Genomic DNA, 18891 nt, shown 5'->3' with positions numbered 1-18891 from the left:
TGGATTCCTTCTTTGCTTTTCTCTAACAGTGATAACTAAGACCATTCTATATTTTTATTAGTTTCCTCAGTCTTTAAAATAGTTTCAAAAATGATGTCCAGATAAATTTCAAGTAGTTATTTTCAACTTTTTCTGAATAAAAATTTATGTTCTTAAGATACAGGTCTGTAATTCATATACTTGCTATTGGCGTTTTATCTGTAGTAGGAAGAGAGAAATCAAATTTCAAAGATATTAGAAAACAATTTAACTCTGACTCATTATTTGCTGCCTCCCCCCGACACGATACATAAAGCTTTTTTGGTTCTATGTTCGGCACTAGAGACGAAGTACTGCTTTCATAAAATTGAGATCTAATCAGTATTTAAACATCACAGCAGTTGTGACTGAATGGAGCTTGGATACTACATGATTCCATCTTGGCAAAGGGTTACATTCAAGAAACATCCATGCTCAATAAAAGAATAACTTTTTTGTCTGGTATCCTTCAGGAATAGACTTTACATATTCAAAATGCATTGCAAGTCTCTTTGCCCATCTGTTTCCTTCTCCACGTCTCTATTCCTCTATTCAGTGTCACCACCAATAACAAAGTACATAGTGTTTTCTGCATTCTAGGTACTTCCCATATATTAACATATTTAATCCTTATAACCCTATGATTAGGTATTATTATTAGCCCCATATTATAGATGAAAAAATTGAGGCTCAGGGGTTCAATACCTTGCTCAAGGTCACAGCAAACAAGTGGCAGGGATATGATAAATGCACTTAGCATCTAGTCAGCAAGTTATGAAGCCACTCAAAGCTGTTTATCAACCCACTCTCTTTACCACCTCCTTTCCCCTTTTTATTTCCTCTTTCTGTCTCTTTTTTTCTAGTCAGTAATTCTCTGTCTTTTTCATTGAAATTCTAGCAATCCATAAGAACTTGGGAGAGCAGGTTACAGTAAAGCAGGACATATGGTCCTTGAGCTAGTCTTCTTGTTTTGTTTTCTTTCTTTCCCCATGACTTTCTGTTCTTTCTTTCCTTAATGTGGTTCCAGTTGCAGTCTCAGAAGCAACATGAATGGGGATGAAGATGATCTCCTATTAATCATATGAGGAAGGATTCAGACAGTAAAGGAATACATAAAAATAGAATATAGAGAAGTAACCTAGTTTAGTATGTCAAAGTGGAGTTGAAAGCTTTTGAGGTGATACAGTTTTCTGTGCCATAAAAATCTCAAATAAAATAAAATATATTTAGGCTGCCTTCAAACCTAGGAAACTCAAACTTTTATGTTTATTTTTTCTTAATAGCTGATCAAATGGTTACTCAATAAATTCTGTTTCCTGGTTTTCAAACTATAGTACTATTATGATCATTTCTCCCCCCTACAATGGGGGCCATATTCTTGCAGGATGAACACCAGTGCTAGGAGAAAAACATAAATACATGCACTTTGCCTCTAAGCCAGACTGATTCAGTATCTTGCTTCAGGAAGAAAATTCCTTATCATTTTTGAAATTTTAATACTCCAGCAAACTTTGATATGCATGACCACTGAGTTTTTTGAAGTGCTAAATAGCATATAATTGCTTTTAAAATTAAATCTAATACAGTTTAAGAACTTCTGGAGAGTTCTATTGCATTTTGTGTGTGTGTGTGTGTGTGTGTGTGTGTGTGTGTGTGATTGTTGATTGTTAGAGCCACCTTGGTGTGTATAGGATTAGGGCTGAAAAAAATCTTGGCTGTTGATAGGAATTCAAGATTGGAGACCTAAAAAATTCAGTTTCGTTTTATAAGTACAAATATGATCACAGAAACTTTTAAAATAGGTATTTATACAGCACTGGCCTTACTAGTAAGTGTGGGACAATTTCAGAAACTCTAAGCTCTTGTTCTTCCTTTGGTTTCTTGATTTCTGAAATACAAATAAATCCTAATTCTAATGATGTGAAGAGCTTTTATCTCTGAAATGGATTTTAATAGAGAGTAAATGAAGAGAAAGAACTAGTATCAGGGAAAAGAATGAGGATATTCAAGACTTCAGTGGCATAGAATCCACCAAAAATGTTTAGACACCCTCCACCCTCTAAATCAATGAAGTAGTGATTCACTGATCTAAAAGTAGTGAACTTTTTTTTTTGAGAACACTAAAGGTGGTCTTTTTATCAAGTATTTCACTAAATATAAATTATTCGTGTGTTAAATCCATATTATGAGATTATTGCTCTCTTTCAACCCTGGTACCATGAAATACTGCATTACATTTGATGGCTGTATCTGCACAGTGACATTCCTTAAGTGCACATCAAAATTTTGAACAATAAGATAACTATAATGACGCAAAAACAATAGCATTTTGGTTTTAGAGGCAAATAGTAAAACCTTGTATGTTTTCCTTTGTGGAAATAAAAGAAAATAAAACGTTAACAGATAGGTATGAATTACTAAGTAGAATATCTGAGTAAATGTCAGATGTCAATATGTAACATATGTTTTGTTTAAAATGTAAAATACCTGTATTTTCTTTTCACATTTGACTCCAGAATATCCAGGGCGGCAAGAACATATGTTGGGGAGTACACATCTGCCTCCATAAAGACACTTTTGATTGCAAATTGCTATAATACACAAATTTTTATAGTTACAATCTTTTGACATAAATGCTTGTGACATATTCTATTCCAGTGATCTGATAGCTCGGCTATAAACAATAGTCATAAGAATCTGTTAATGACCAATTACACTCCTTTATTTCTGCAAGCAGCTCAAACACACACATACACACACACTTCAAAAGACAAAACACCCCAAACTCAACACAACAGTTTCACTATTCTATGAGGATATTATTAAAGCAAACAAAATTTTCATTGGCTACATTTAATTTAAAAAATATATATTTGATTTCCTAGAAGATTCAAATCAGTAACATAAGGTAGCTTTCATAATTGCTTTTTAATAAACATTTTTAAGCAAAAATTTAAGACAATTCAGTATTGACCAGTGTATGGAAAAACAGATAATTTTATTTTATACCATAAACTTCCTTTATGGAGAAAGTTTAATGTAAAACAGCTCTATTGGAAGTTTCCTAAAGATTTTCACACCGTTTGTACTAGGAATTTCTTCTTTAAAATCTCTCCAAATAAAAATTTAAAATTACTTATTTCAGTATGTATCTCAATACTTACTTATCTTTCATCTATCTCAATTTTTTCCCTTTCTTTTTTCTTTCTTTCTTCCTTTCCTTTCCTCTCCTTCTTTCTTTTCCTTCCTTCCTTTCATCATCTATCTACCTACCCACCTGTAGAGAAAAAAATACTCATAATAATAATAGTAATTTGTAAGTAACTGGAATGTTCAACATGAGGGGAAAGATCAAGTGAATTATACTGTTTATATTATGGAACTTAATATATCATTTAAAATTATGTTTTTAAGGACATGGAAAATGCTTTCAAGTAATATTGAGTAAAAATAGACATAATATAAAATTATATACAATGCAGTTACTTTTCATGGGAGAGTTATGTAGTTATGTTTCAATAACTCATAATGGAAGATTGTATAATTCAAGAATAATATTCCTTTTGGTATAAATACAACAATGAAAGGTATGTTTTCATCAGGGCTGTTGTTAATGACTGAGCAGGTTGTGTAGTGAACAAGGTTCCACAGGTAAGGAAGCACCATTCACATCACAGACATCATAAATTTAAATATTTATTACAACAATTTTCCAGAAGATGGCAGTAATACTTCTTGTAAAATAATGTCATCAAAGTTTAGGCAGTTCTCAGACAATTGGAAGTAAAGAATTCTGAGGAAGGTGACTTTTAAGATTCACATAAACGTGCTACAAGGTGCAAAAATAGGTGTACATCTTTAGGCTGTGCTCAGGGTAACTCAATTCACAATCATTGGAGCATATTTCCACATTAGTATGCTTTTAGCAGCTCATCATTCTCTCTCATGGTCCACACAGACCTCTCCAGAGTGAGTAGATTAAATTGAGGCTGATAGCTCTTTTTTCTAGCATTTTATCATATCTAACTTCCAATGAGAATTGTTGATTTTGAGCATATATTTCTTATGTGAGTACTAGTATTCAATGGACCCTTTGAAAATATTTTCCTAGGATGAGGAATGTATAAATTATAATAGCAATTACTAACAAAATAAAGTCTGAGTCATTAAAATTACATGCAAAATCTTTGATACATGGAAACAAGTATAGTTCATAAGACACTGAAAAGCAGGGCAGGTATTTCTAGTAATAAGGCATGGTCTTTTTTTTTTTAAGGTATGATCTTTTTACAACTGTGTAATTTCAGTTTACAATTCACTTACTTGGATCACAAGCTTTGATATGTAATTATTGATCATTTGAAAATATTTTGAGGAGATTTTCAGTTTTTCTCATGAGGTCAATCTTTGCTAATATTTTCACATATTATTTCAAGTTTTCATAAATTTCAGAACTGCATAAAATTTGATTTTCCTCTATACCCTGAAATCTCATCTATGTAAAAATTCATGACTAAAACTGAATAGAAATATACTAAAATGCTACTATCAAAGCAGAAACTAGTTATGGGTGGTGGAATTTGGAATGAATTAATTTTTTAAAGTTTTTCTTATTTTCTATGATCCCATGATAGCTATATCCTTACCTTATAATATAAATAATATTTAAACTGTGTATTAAAACCTTTTTCATCCAATTCTCCCTTAGATGAAAGTACTCAAAAGGTACAAACTTTTAATTATAAGTTAAATAATTACTAGGAGTATAATGTACAACACAATAAATACAATCAACAGTGTTGTATATTATATATGAAAATTTTAAGAGAATAAATCATAAGAGCTCTCATCACAAGGAAAAAATACGTTGTTCTATTTCTTTAATTTTGTATCTATATGAGATGATGGATGTTCACTAAACTTACTGTGGTTTATGCAAACATATGATTTATGTAAGTCAAATCATTAGGCTGTATACCTTAACAGTGCCAAATGTCAATTATACGGCAATAATACTAGAAGAAAAATAAAGTTTTTTTAAATGAAAAAAAAAAATCTTCTTTAGCCCACCTAAAAGAACTTCAGTGGCAACCCACAGGCTATAATTTGGAATTAACTGTGTCACACAAAATATTAATATACTTTCTTCTTTTAAGGGGGTATAGAAATACATAAGAGGGGGGTGGGCATAGCTTGGTGGTAGAGTGCATGCCTAGCATGCAAGAGATCCTGGGTTCCATCCCCAGTACCTCCATTAAATCAATCAATCAATCAATCAATCAATCTGATTATGCTCCCCACACCCCAAAAAAAGAGAGGGAGAAAAAAATGGAAAAAAAGAAGTGTTAAGATACCCTTTTATTTCTAAAACTTTTTAAAAGTGGATCAGCATACTGGGATTTATTTGCCCTTATAGATTTTAGCTAAAGCTATATTTTGTTCAATAATTATGATAGATTCAAGTTCAGAACATAGAGTAGAAAACAAATGCTGTAGGCTTACGTGTCTGACACTGCGCTCCTTCCCATGTGGGAGGACAATGGCATACGCTAGGAGCAATACACTCGCCACCGTTTTTACATTTCTGGAAGCAGATAGCTGCAAACAGAAACATAAACAAGTTAAAAATTCACTAGTCAAATCCTATCACAAACCATAAACATTTCCATTAAAGAAAGAGAAATAGTTAAAAATTACTTAACTAAGGATCTCTTCCTTTAACATTTTATCAAGGACACTTTGTATTGTCACTACTTATTCTCAACGTGATTTTAATGGTTGTATAATGTTCCACTGATCAAACATATTGTGATTTACTTTTTCCCCAATTGTTGAACTTTTATACTGCATCTCATTTTACACTTTGACCAATACATTATGTTAGCTAGTAATTTTAAATAATAATTTATAAAAAAGGAAATACATGAAACATTTGAATGAGGAGAGCTACCATTATCTCAAAAACTAGCAAGAATCGAAAGCACCCCATCAGAGGAGGTTCTGCTTTGGCTGGTCTGAGAAGGGGCCAAGGAACCAGTAATTTTTTAAAAAACCTTACCCTGACTTCTACTTAAGACTGAGAGACCAGAACTTGAAGACTTGTCATTTATCCTGGCAACTGTAGTGAACAGACTAGAAAGTACAGCACCTTCTCTACCTCTGCTAACTTGGCAGAATGACTCGGCATTTTACTCTTCCTGTTTCAAAAAGGTATCTTGTAAATTAGAAACAAGTAAGAAAAAAACAAGCAACAAAAAATAAGGAAAATGCTCTTTGTTTTAAACTCTGCTTTACATTCCCATGTAGGCTTTAGCGTTTAAAGAATATTCCTCTTACGTGTGTTGCACTGTTTCCCTCTCCAACCAGAAGGACAAGAGCAAAGATTTGGTCCCATACATTTCCCTCCATTCATGCACATGGGATCACAGATACCTTAAGGTAAAAGGATGAAATGTGAGCCCTTGAATAGCAATAGTTTTGCTACTTAATATGTTTGCTTTACCGGTAGTTGGCAAATACATTTAATGGTGTCTTACTTTTTTGGCATCTCCTACCAGTGTATCCTTCAGGACAGGTGCACACATTATTTCTCATGCAGTGACCACCATTCTTACAGGGAGGATGACAGATAGCTAAAAGAACACATGGCAGCAGTCTGTGAATATCAGCTATGCAATTATTATATGTTACATATTGTATCGTGTGCTTGTTATCTATGGGGCCATAAGGCAGAGAAATGTGCTATTAAATTAAAACATCACAACTGCAAGTCATTAAAACTGTCTTTTCTAAACCACAAAATATAATGCTTACAGCTGTGATTTGCTAGTAGGTTAGCACAACCTGAAATGTATTGGTGAAGTGTTCATAACCAATAGAGACTTCGGTATTATAGTGCATATATTATGCACCTTATCTTTTTTTAAACTGTACTTTGAAGTAAAAAGTGAAATGATATGGGAAAAACCAAGAAAATAAGTCAAAACTTAGCTCAAAATAAGAATATCTGTTCCTACTGGAAATTAGAAAAACTCAGCAATCAGTCACGTGATGTTCAGTAAATACTTTAAAGTGAACTTTTGAATACTTACTGAGGTCATGAAGGCAGAGCTTTTTATGTGACTTGTTCCTGTGAATGCTTGGCAAAAAATCTTTTAAACAATAAATCCTTGGCTTTGTTAAGAATAGTTTTTGAATAATCTTGAAAACACTGTACTTGTATTTTCTACATACATGATTCTGTTCCATAGAGTTCACAAGCTAATTTTTGTTATCTTTTATGAAAGGATTTTTATTGCTTCATGCCTCTTCCCAATATGACAATGATATGCAGTTATTTTAAAAATAATAATACATAGGCAAACCTGCCTAGAAATTTTTAAATTTAATTTTTCCTTAAATGATAATTAGATGGATTTTAGTTTGTATTTTTAAAGTGAATGTCAGGTTAACTGGTTTTGGTAATAAGGCCTTTGTAGATGGGCTTCCTGTTAAATTAGACCTGTTTTTAATAGCTGCTTTTAAAATTTCTAAACATTGTAAGAAAAATTCAACTGATTTCTAATGGATTTATAAATGAAAACAATGTAGCGCTTTATGTACAAAGACAACATAACTGAATGATTTTAGGAAATGAATGATTTCTGCTATTTTAGACCGAGCCTTTTGAATCTACTTTCTCTGGCATTTTTATATTTTTTATTACTGGGAAAAGCTCTATCTTCTGTTTCATAATCTTTATATGATTTAAGATTATTTCTGTTGAGATTATTTTAGGAAAAAATGTATTCTTTTCATTACAGAAACATCATAGGAAATACCATGGTTAGAAATTTAAAACTAAAAAACAAAAAAAGAACAAAAGGCTTGTTTACAGTGAGTAACATTGTTATAATTAATACTCATCTACGCTACAAAACTTGCATGTGAGATAAATACTACATTTATACAAAAAAGTATATAAGTAATACAGAGAAATGACATATAAACTTAGGCTTGGTCATACCCACCCTGATCCCATTTTAGAAAAAGGAGGTTCAGGAGAAAGTCCACCTTCACACATATATTTATGAGATTTTCTAGCCTCAGATGGATCTTCCATCAAACTCCAAAGTGAGCTGTTATCCAGCCTCATGTTCCATATGGAAAGGGCTCATGGCAAATGGATGAAGGAACTTGGAAGCTCTTCAGACACACGTTTTAATCTTTGCTTATTCACAGAGTGGTTTATCTCTTTCACGATGTTTACAGCTCAAATGCTATCTTTCTCTTTTGAAACCCAGTAGAACCCACAGAATATTCTCCTCATACTGACTTTTAACCATACTCTGCCTAATGTTATTCAATGGCTTTCGATGTGTATAGCATCTTCCCTTCCCAGCTTTTGGGCTCACAAGAGAATGTAATCTAATAAGAATAAAAATAATATTTTTATGTCTTCTGCTCTTTTCTGTAACATGTCTTACATGACAATAGTACCATTACTTAATGCTAGCTAGCCATGTGCTGACTGTATGTGCAGGTGGTCCTCTTGTTTGTCTCATTTGCACTTCACAGCAACTGTCTAGCTCAAACTTGAAAGTTAAGAAGCCTGAGGCCTGGAGACTATAAGTAAATTTTCAACATCTGTGCCAACTAGGAAACTTCAGAGACTGCTAGTTCCAAAAACTGTAACATGACATCTGTTCAATAGATAACTTTTAGTTCAATTTAGTAATTTAGAGTCCCTCCTTTACCCAGTTGTATAGTTGGCATATAAATTTTAGAGAATTTTTCTTACTATACTTACATCTACTGCAAATAGCATGAGAGGCATAAGATTTTTATTTTCCTCTTTATGTTCTCCACTCAAAACCCTACCTAAAACTCTTAAACGTGGATTTAGTCATAGTCTCCTGGTTTTCAAGATTTGTCTTAATTTAGTCTTCCCGTTTTTGCAAACTAGTTTCTTAACAGAAATCTGAATTCGAGGAACTCATTTCGTATGTCTGCATGCCTAGTATTAGAGTGATGGTTTCTTCACCTCAGTTTTAATGTCAGAATCCTAGCCAACCTCCAAGTTAATAAAAAAGGATTGCAAATCAAAGTATAACATGACATAGAAAGTACATATTTTAGAATTTAAATTATACATATTCTGGTATGTTTTATACTAAAAGTCTATTCTAGTTTGCATAAACTCAAAAGTATGAAGATGCAGAAAATATATTTTAAATTTCACTTATTGGCATTAATTCATGCCTATGTGTTCAACATCAGGTCATGCTCATATTCTGGAAAAAACGAAACAAAACAAAATAAAATCTGTAGCATTAACTTTATGAGGGAAAGTGTTAAAATAACAGTCCGTGAAGGGGAAAAATGATGCATCTTTATGTCCCCCTATCTCCTTGCATAGTTCTGTGCACAGCTGGCTCTTCATAAATGTTTAGTGAAACTAAAGTCAGGAAAGCACATTAGATAACAGTGGACATTAGACTGACTGTAAATCAAACATTTTTGCTGAGAGGGCAGCAAAAATGACACCATTTCACATGAAAGACCGCAAGAGAACTTTGCTTATTTGTTTCAACAACTTGGTCCTACAAATGTGCTATGGTTGTGACAAGGTTTTTTATTCAACGTATGTTGAATAAATAAACATTTTGCATAATAACTCATGTATTTCTATGAGCTAATCATTTGGTGACCAAGACTGCAACATCACAAGAAATAGAAGAAATAGCATCTTCCTCCTTGAAACTTGTCAGAGCTCTGTTTACGTCTAACTTTCCCTTTGCCTTTATGTTTATAAAGAAAGAATAATTACCATTTTGACACCGTGCACCAAAGAATCCATTTGGACAGAGGCAAGTGTTTGGCTTGTTACAGGAACCACCATTGAGGCAAATGGGGTCACACAAAGCTAATGAACAGCAGGAAGGAGAAAGACCATAAAAGTTTTATTATTTAAAAAATGAAAGCTGCACTGAAGTACAAAATGGTGCATAATGAAATATTTTATTTTTACTGCAAGTAAAATCCATAACCTATAATTAATTAGACTTTGCCAAACATAACAGGGGTGAAATAACTGGTTAATAGCTTTGCAATTCTGTTCATTAAGTTTACAAATATTACTAAGCCAAGAGTGTGGAGGCTATGATTAGAATTCAGAATGCCCTTGGTAAGCTGGAAAAAATGATTGGAAGTTAGGAGAAGGCAATTCAACAGCACAAGCAGGATAATGTGTAATCTGCTCAAATACATGTGGCCACATGTACCTCTTTATGTCTACTTCCCAAGTCAAATATGAACACTGAACTCAAGTCGTACCACACTCAACAACATTCTTTGTTTTTCCTTCTTTACCTTTCTTCCACTTTGAAAGTCACCCTCCATACCATTTTCAACCCAGATTTTACCAATTCTCCAAAGTCTACACAATTTTCTTCCAAACTGCACTTGCTAGAATTAATCTCTCTTTTGTCTGCTTCCAAGGAACTGTGCAATTATTATATTACTTATTGTAACTCAACTTGTTTCACAGTCTTTTCTATAGTTGTGTCCATGTCCCCTTCACTAATGATATGCTATTTGAAATTGGGGCAAAAATCAAACTGATCTTTGTTTCCCCTTGCATCGTGCTTCACACATAGTTGTCAAGCTGTAAATGTTGAATTAAATTTATGTTGAGAAAAGTCATTAGATTACAGTGGATTAAATTAAACAGAGATAATTGCAAACACCACACTGCCAAAGAAGTAACCCTAATACTGTGTAAATAAAATAAATAAATACTGTGTTATGATGTCCACTTAACTCTTAGAATTGCATGAATGTTTAATGAAATAGAATGTCTGTGCTGTTTAAAAAAAACTTGAAAGAGACCTGAATATGCAGCACAGCTATGTTTCTCTCCACCATAAGACAAATAGATGAGGGAAAAATAAAGGCCAAAAAAGAAAGTATTGGTTGGGCTGGAATATACTCTGGCCTAATACAAGAAGAAAAAGAATGAAGGTGAGAGGGAGGGCTTTAAAAATCTTCTTGAAATAAAAACTTTATAATAAAAACTTGTCAGATTACTTTTATGCTTTTGGGTGCAAGTATTAGGACACTGGTGCATTTTAAATTTCTTTTAACTAATATATTTATTGAAAAATTTTCTGATTTTACCTGTGCTACAGGTGGGTCCATACCAGCCAGGCTTGCACTGGCAAACATCTGGTATAAGACATTCACCTCCATTTTCACAGTGCTTGTTACAAACCACTAAGATCATATGATAAAAATAAAAGAAAGATAAATTAGGCTTGGAATTGGTCATATTATTGGCTATTACCTATTTTCTTATAACTGCCAATAACATCATCTAATGAACAAGATCAGAAAGAAAAAGAAAAAGAAAAACAAATTATCTTTTGGCTTTAAATGGTTTCCAGTTTTCACTTTCAGTTATTTTTGCTGTTGTGGTTGTTAATAGAGATGGGGAAACCAGAAAACCATTGACCTGAATGGTAAACAGGAGTTGGCTATTTGGGAAAATTATTAGTTACTGATGAAAGTAATCATAGATGTAAATTAAATGAGATCAATATATATATATAAGCCAGCAAATTAGAATCCTTATTATCTCAAAAAAAATGTTCATGGATAAGGTCAAGAAAATAGTTGCTTCTAAGAACAAGCGTCTTTATCTTAGTACTGGCACCCAGTGGTATGCAAAATGGTAATCATCGTAATAAATCATGAAGGTATATTTTTTACCTAGGATTTGGGTTTATCTCAGTCAGCATTAAAGCAATCAACTGTCCAAAGGAGAAATTTCATTATATTAGACTGCAAAAGAGCTTTGCTTACTTGTTTCACATCTTGGTCCCACAAAACCATAAGGACAAGTGCAGAGATTTCCAGCCAAGCAGGTGCCACCATGTTGACAAGGTGGTCTACAGTGTTCTGTGGACACAGACTATGTTAAGTCAGTTCTTAATTAAGAAAAAGTCAGTTTTTATTTATGAAGCACAGTCGCAATAAAAACTTCTTATAAGAGCAATTTATAGAAAACTCAGTTCTATTTTAGCATGAAATTTAGTTCTGTGGGATTGACTAAGTGGCATTTTCACACTCTGAAAATGCCTACAACTCTTCAGCATATTTTGGTTTATAAAACTTTCAGTTAACTGGGTGGAAATATACAATCTTAGGTTTCTTCTGAAAAATTAGACTTGGACTTATGCATTCCTGCTTTACAAATAGAACACTTCTGTATTTCCCTATGCTATTGATATTAAATGTTTCTATTAGTTAACTCTATATTTACTGTAATTTATTAATTTGTACCTTGCTTGGTCATGAAAACATTTAACGTGGCTCTCAGTTTAATAATTCTCTGCGTACAGTCTACTAAAATATTATTTTAAAAATAACAAATTTGTTTCTTGAAAACATTATCCATTTTAGGAATGCCATTTCTTAAACTCTCCACTTAAGATTTCAACCAAAGCAATAAAATTACATGGCTGTAGACATGTTTTTAAAAACCTTTTTTTAGGTTTCTTCTTACTACCTGATACCTTCTAATTATTTTGTATTTAACAGTTCCTTGGAACCATATTTGACAAGCTTTTCAATAAGCAGATGTTTTTGTTTGAAGCTAAAATATTTGTAGAGATATGGTTCCATAAAACTAAATCTCAAAAAAAAAATTATTTCTAAATATACTTTTACCAAGGATGAATAAGCTGTTGTTCTTTGGCTCTCTGATTTTGTAAATTTGTTTTCAAAATCTTCAAATAAATTTTTTTTAATAAGCATTAACAAACTTAGACTCCCTCACCAGCGTTATTAAGTATATATTAATGTGTACACAGTAAAACTAAATTATCTTTTCAAAAGTTTATTTAAAGAAAATATTGCTTTATTTTGGTTTTATTATTTGAATTTTATTTTGAATTATCACCTTCATCACAGGCTGCTCCACCATACCCTGGGGCACATTCACAAATGTTAGGCTTAATACATTTTCCATGGTTTTTGCAATCAGGATGGCATATAGCTGTATAAAATAAAATTCATGGTTTAGAAATATCAATTATCAATTAAATTCATTATGCAAACGAATGAATGCTATACCTACCAGTTTGGCAGTTAGAACCACTGTAGCCAGGTCTGCACTTGCATATGTTTGGGGCAACACACTCCCTGTTTCTTCCACATGGATGTCTACAAATGGCTGCAAAATCAAGTGGGAAAGGAAAGGCTGAACTGTAAATACACTATATGCACGTTGCCCATAGATTTAATTACAATGAAAGTAAAATTTCCTGAAATTTGAAAATTTTGACACTGCTATTAAACTATAACCACTACATATATCCAGAAAATTATTTTTCCGCTTATATTTGTTTTACTACTAGAATGACCGAGGTAAATGATTGATAGTGTAAGAAAAATGTATCATATGTGGTAATTAACTCCCATAGCAAAACTGATGTTGGAGATGGCTGCTAACCATAAATGGGATTACAGTCTTTCCAGAGCAATGAAATTTCAGATACTAATTAGGTAAATGTTGCTGAGTGGCAGGGATAGTCATAATGACAAAGAGCAAGACGCCAGGAACACATCATAAGCTTATAGGTTCGTATTCCTTAAGCTTGTCTAACAACCTGATATATTCTAACTATTAGGCATTGAACACTTCCTAAGGTAACTGAAATACATGAGGTTGTTTTATTTGTTAATAACAATGAGTTTTATATTACAAATATGTAAGTATTGAAGGTTATTATCATTATTCCTATAGAGAAAGGAAAAAACAAGGTTCCTCTCCGTAACTCTAGGTTCCTCTGGAGAACAAAGAAACACTCCAGCAGCTCTGTTGCTTAAGTGGGTCTTAAATAAATCAAAACACAGACAAAACAAAACAGTAACAACGTAAGAGTATCAACAACAAAAAGTAGCTTCTACTTTGTCAAAGCCAGAAATTTGACTTGCATCAGAGAAAACAATGCTGATGATTGTGAAAAGAAGTGAACACTCCTTTCAAATTTAAAGTGATTCCCAATTTGTTTTATTCTCAAGGCTGGAGGAATTACAGAGTAACCTAGTTTATGCAAATAAGCATATATGCCAGAATTAGTCATTTAAAGTGCTAAATGCCCTCTGTGAGCTGAAAATAATTCAGACCACAGTGTTATTCACATCTTATATTTTATCTCTAGCAGCTTAATGCCAGAAAAGTCAGTTAGCCCTGTAAGGCTCTGCTTTCTTGTCTATATAATGGGAAAAATAACACTCAATATGTGGGGTCCTTGTGGACTATATGACATAGTGATACAGAGTATTTCCACAGACCCTACAACACAGTATGTTCTCAGTGAATATATTTATAATGGATTATATAGCTATAATGCTATTTAATATTAATGTTATTAAAAAATTCAGAAATACCTGTTAATGTTTTTGAAATGTGAAGGGAATATACACAAATAATAAATAAATAGAAATTAGTGAACTGAATGGTGTAAACTGAAATTAATAAATAGAAGAACATATCTTCTTAATTACTTAAATGTGAACTAAATAGTTTTCTTTGTATCTTCTGAAGAATTTTCATACTACCTCTGCAACTGATACCATCCCCATAATATCCAAAGGGGCAGCGTCCACACTGGGAGTGACCATCTGTGGTTGGCACACAGGAAACACCAAGAAAGCAAGGGGATTCTGCACAAGTTGATATTTTGGTCGATCTAGGCTTTTCTGGCAAAATAGTGATGGCTCTAGTAAGTGATGATGCAAGTCCATTCTTATACTGTGTGTAACCTTGGGCAGACCTGTTGGTTTGAAAATTATACTCTCTTGCTTCTGTTTGGATGGTGCCCTGGATAACATCCTTTACTTTGCTGTGAGAACTGTTTTGGTTAATGCTTAAAGAACTATGGTTGTTTGTAGGAACTTCCAAATCCTGCAGACTGAGGTTTGTACTAAGGGTGTGATCTGCATGTTTAAAACTTGATATCTGATGGGAAATAGCCTTCTTTGAATGATTTATTCGAGTTGTAACTGATTTTAATGAAAAGTGTGAGATGTCGTTTGTTGTATCCAAGAACTTTTTGATAGTTGCAGGGCTGTGGATGAAGCTTGCACCAGTTGATGGTTGCTGCAAATTTATATCTAAACAACCGAAAAAGAAAAAGAAATATTAGTTAATAACATTTGTTAATATTCTGCTCTACCCATAGTATTTAATATTAGGTAATTCATTTCTTCATTTAATGTCTATTACATGTATAACACTATACTAAGAGCCATGCAGTAATAAGAAGTTATCACACACAGTTCCTGCCTTCAAGGAACTTATAATTCAAATATATTATAATATTTGAATACACAAGACACCACAAATTATTAAGCAGTATAAAAGTATTTGACTATAAAAATTAAAAAATTTTGCATTAAAAGACAAATAGATAAGGCAAGCCACAGAGATAAAAGAGGTAATTTCAAGTACATATTATGTAAAGGATCAGTGGCTGGAATATGCAAAGTACCCTTGCAAATCAACAAAAAGGTAAAGTTATAAACAGATAATTAACAGAAAAGCAAATCTCAATGATTATTTGGGAAAAAACACAATTGAATAGATAAGTTTTGGCAAGTTCTGTCCAGATAAGAGCAGTGGAACGATATAACTAAACAACTTTGAAGATGAGAAAACAGGAAAAGCTACACATATGAAAAGAATTTTAAATTATACAAGAAAACTACATATAATTTTATTTTTTAAATTTTTTTACATTTTTTATTGAGTTATAGTCATTTTACAATGTTGTATCAAATTCCAGTGTAGAGCACAATTTTTCAGTTATACTTGAACATACATATGTTCATTGTCACATATTTTTCGCTGTGAGCTACCACAAAATCTTGTATATATTTCCCTGTGCTATACAGTATAATCTTGTTTATCTATTCTGCATATGCCTGTCAGTATCTACAAATTTTGAACTCCCAGTCTATCCCTTCCCACTCCCCTCCCCCTTGGCAACCACAAGTTTATAAAGAATAATACATATAATTTTAAACTAAGAGTTTGAAATCTCAAGGAGATAAATGACTTTCAAATTATAAATGATTAAATTGACTGAAGAGGAGATAGAACAGATGATGGAAAAATTACTATGAAAGAAATAGAGAAATAATCTAAAATCACCTCCTAAACAGGACAGCAGATCTAAAGGAGAAAAATTTATCAAATAATCAAGAAAGGGATATTTTAAAAACTGTTGCAACACACAAAAAGATGAAATATTTTATAAACATTTAATAAATACTTTATCAGAGTGGCATAATCCTATAGCCAATATTTATGAAAACATATAAAAATTTAAATGAAATACTGGCATTTCATTTAAATCAAATTAAATCAAGTGCAGCAGTTTAGTTACAGATTACTTCAGGATGAAACAGACTTGTATTTTAATTAACAATTACATTAAGGTATTAATGAAGAAAATAATGTAAAATAAAATGTTAAAAGCAACCTGATCCATCAATTTTTTTTTGTTAAAACATTCTGAAAAAATTAAGGAACCATTAATAGAAATTATACCAAGTAATGAGTGATGCTAATAAAGCATTTAATAAAATTTAAAATGTACTCCTGATTTAAAAGTAAGGAGAATTCTGAGAAAGCCATCAGTAAAAGGAAAATTCTAGCAGAAATCCACAGTGATATCATATTCAATGGTGAAACATGAGAATAATTCCCATTAAAAACATTAAGAAACAAAGCTATTCCACCCCTACACACTTTGCTCTGGAGGTCCCACCCACTACAATTGGAACCTAAATTTGAAAGCTGGGACATGCTGTTAGAGTGCTCAGGTTCACATTTCGCCTCTCTAATTTACAAACTCTGTAAATCTGAACAGATTACTTAACCCATCAATGACTCAGTTTACTCATCTGTAAAATGGAAATAAGTTACTGTATATATCTATTATGAGGATCGAATGAGATAATATATTAAAAATACTTGCCTAGTGCTGGCATATCATAAATATAGACTAAATTTTAGTCACTATAAGAAAGTAAATAAGAGAGACAAACTCATTGCAAAAAATATTATGGTTTACCTATAAAATTAAGAAGAGAATCAACTATAAAAAATAGTGTACTTAAGAGTAGTAAGGCAGCTGAATATGTGAATAACATTAAAATTAAGATAGCTTTCCTATATTGCAGTAACCAACAATGATGCCTTGCAAAAGGAACAAGCGGAATGATATCTTGCAAGATAATCAGCTGATACTACAGAAGGCAAAGGCATAAAGAAAGCTAATGAGAAATGTGCAAATTGTTATGAAGACAATTGTAGAGTATTACTGAATAAAACAAGAGTTACAAAGATAACACTACGAAGAGGGAAAGGCCTTATGAAAGAATGAGCTTCTCATACTTTCAGGGTTTGAGTAGATAATGGATGACCAGGGATTTATAGAATGCAAGTTTGAAATGATCACTTCCCACCATAAGCTTCTCTGAAATCACCTTAAGTAATGATATAATTTGTTCATTGTATAACATGAATCATTTTTCTGGAGTATAAGCCAGAGGATTCAACAGATGTGCAAGAAAAAGATTACTTTGCAAACTGTATTTTATAATCTTAGGTGATTTTCTGGAAAACAGATGAGATGTATTACTTGTCATTAGATTTTAACTAAGATCGTTACTTACTAAAGGCATTTCCATTTGTTGGCCAAATATGCATCTCTGTCTGATTGGCATTTTTACTATCCTCTTTCTTAGTTACACTCTTGTCAGACCTTGTGAGAGCCACAGTATGTGTAGTAGAGTCATTTAAATGCTGTGTTTCAACTGTAAATTACACAATGAAAAGCAGGTCAGAATTAAACTGTTACAAAGCCAAAGCACTGTGAATAAGAACATATAATAAACTGTATTGAACTCCTTGCAAATTAGATCAGAGAACTATGTTAAATGTCACCTTTTTAGCAGATGCTTCTGTTATGGACTGAATTGTGTTCCTCAAAATTCATATGATGAAGCCCTAGCCCTAAATGTGACTGTATTTGGAAGTAGTTTTAAGGAATTAACTAAGGTTAAATGAGGTCATAAGAGTGGGGCACTAACCCTATAAGACTGTTGTCCCTAAAAGAGGAGGAGACACAAGAAGAATGCACACGTGAGAATACAGTGTGAAGGCAGCCATCTGCAAACCAAGCAGAGAGCCAGTGACCAACTCTGCAGGCAACTTGATCTTGAGCTTCCAGCTTCCAGAACTGTGAGCAAACGCATTTCTGCTGTTTAAGTCACCCAGTCTGCGGTATTCTGCTATGGCAGCCCGAGCTGCTCCTATAGTCACACTCACGTGCTCAGTGTCATTCCACAGAACTTTGTCCTTCACACTTATGTGTCTCTTTCCTCCACTAGTTAGCAACTTCAAGTATATTTGCTTTTATAGTCATTGACTTGGAGCTTATAAACTAAGTAAACAACAACCAACAATTTAAAAAACTATGTTGTATTAACAAGCATCTTCCTAAAATACACAAATGTCTCTAATGGAGTTAAGAAACCTATTAGTCACTCGTGTGTAATGGAATTTGGTTCAACTTGCTTTCCTCTCAAGTTCCACTTGATAAAGGTCCTATTGAGAGAATGCGCCATTGTTTGGAAAAGACAGATGTGAGATCACTTTAGTGCATAGAATGGATGGTTGAGTATTGGGGACTGGATATTGAGGGGGAAATGTGAGTAGCTGAACTAGTGGGGAATTCCCTTCCCCATCCTGCACGGTGCTCCTCAAAGTGGTTACCTCCAGTGCTAGACAGGCCCAGCCCAATTCGAAGCACAAGGTGA

General features: G+C 32.8%; 1 protein-coding gene across 1 annotated transcript in view; it reads right to left on the bottom strand.

Annotated features, from left to right (window-relative positions):
• VWDE (von Willebrand factor D and EGF domains) overlaps nucleotides 1-18891 on the bottom strand; it is a 92331-nt gene that overhangs the window by 33645 nt on the left and 39795 nt on the right. The window contains exons 19-28 of the mRNA XM_064487386.1: nucleotides 17746-17886; nucleotides 13136-13231; nucleotides 12959-13054; nucleotides 11860-11955; nucleotides 11176-11271; nucleotides 9827-9922; nucleotides 6555-6650; nucleotides 6355-6450; nucleotides 5521-5616; nucleotides 2506-2609 (exon numbers count right to left, since the gene is read on the bottom strand). Coding sequence (XP_064343456.1) covers nucleotides 2506-2609; nucleotides 5521-5616; nucleotides 6355-6450; nucleotides 6555-6650; nucleotides 9827-9922; nucleotides 11176-11271; nucleotides 11860-11955; nucleotides 12959-13054; nucleotides 13136-13231; nucleotides 17746-17886 — 1013 coding nt within the window. The remainder of the gene's footprint in view (nucleotides 1-2505; nucleotides 2610-5520; nucleotides 5617-6354; nucleotides 6451-6554; nucleotides 6651-9826; nucleotides 9923-11175; nucleotides 11272-11859; nucleotides 11956-12958; nucleotides 13055-13135; nucleotides 13232-17745; nucleotides 17887-18891) is intronic.

Source organism: Camelus dromedarius, chromosome 7 (genome assembly GCF_036321535.1).
Source record: "Camelus dromedarius isolate mCamDro1 chromosome 7, mCamDro1.pat, whole genome shotgun sequence".
Taxonomy (NCBI): domain Eukaryota; kingdom Metazoa; phylum Chordata; class Mammalia; order Artiodactyla; family Camelidae; genus Camelus; species Camelus dromedarius.
Note: the sequence above shows the minus strand (reverse complement) of the source record. Positions and strands in the feature narration are given on the sequence as shown.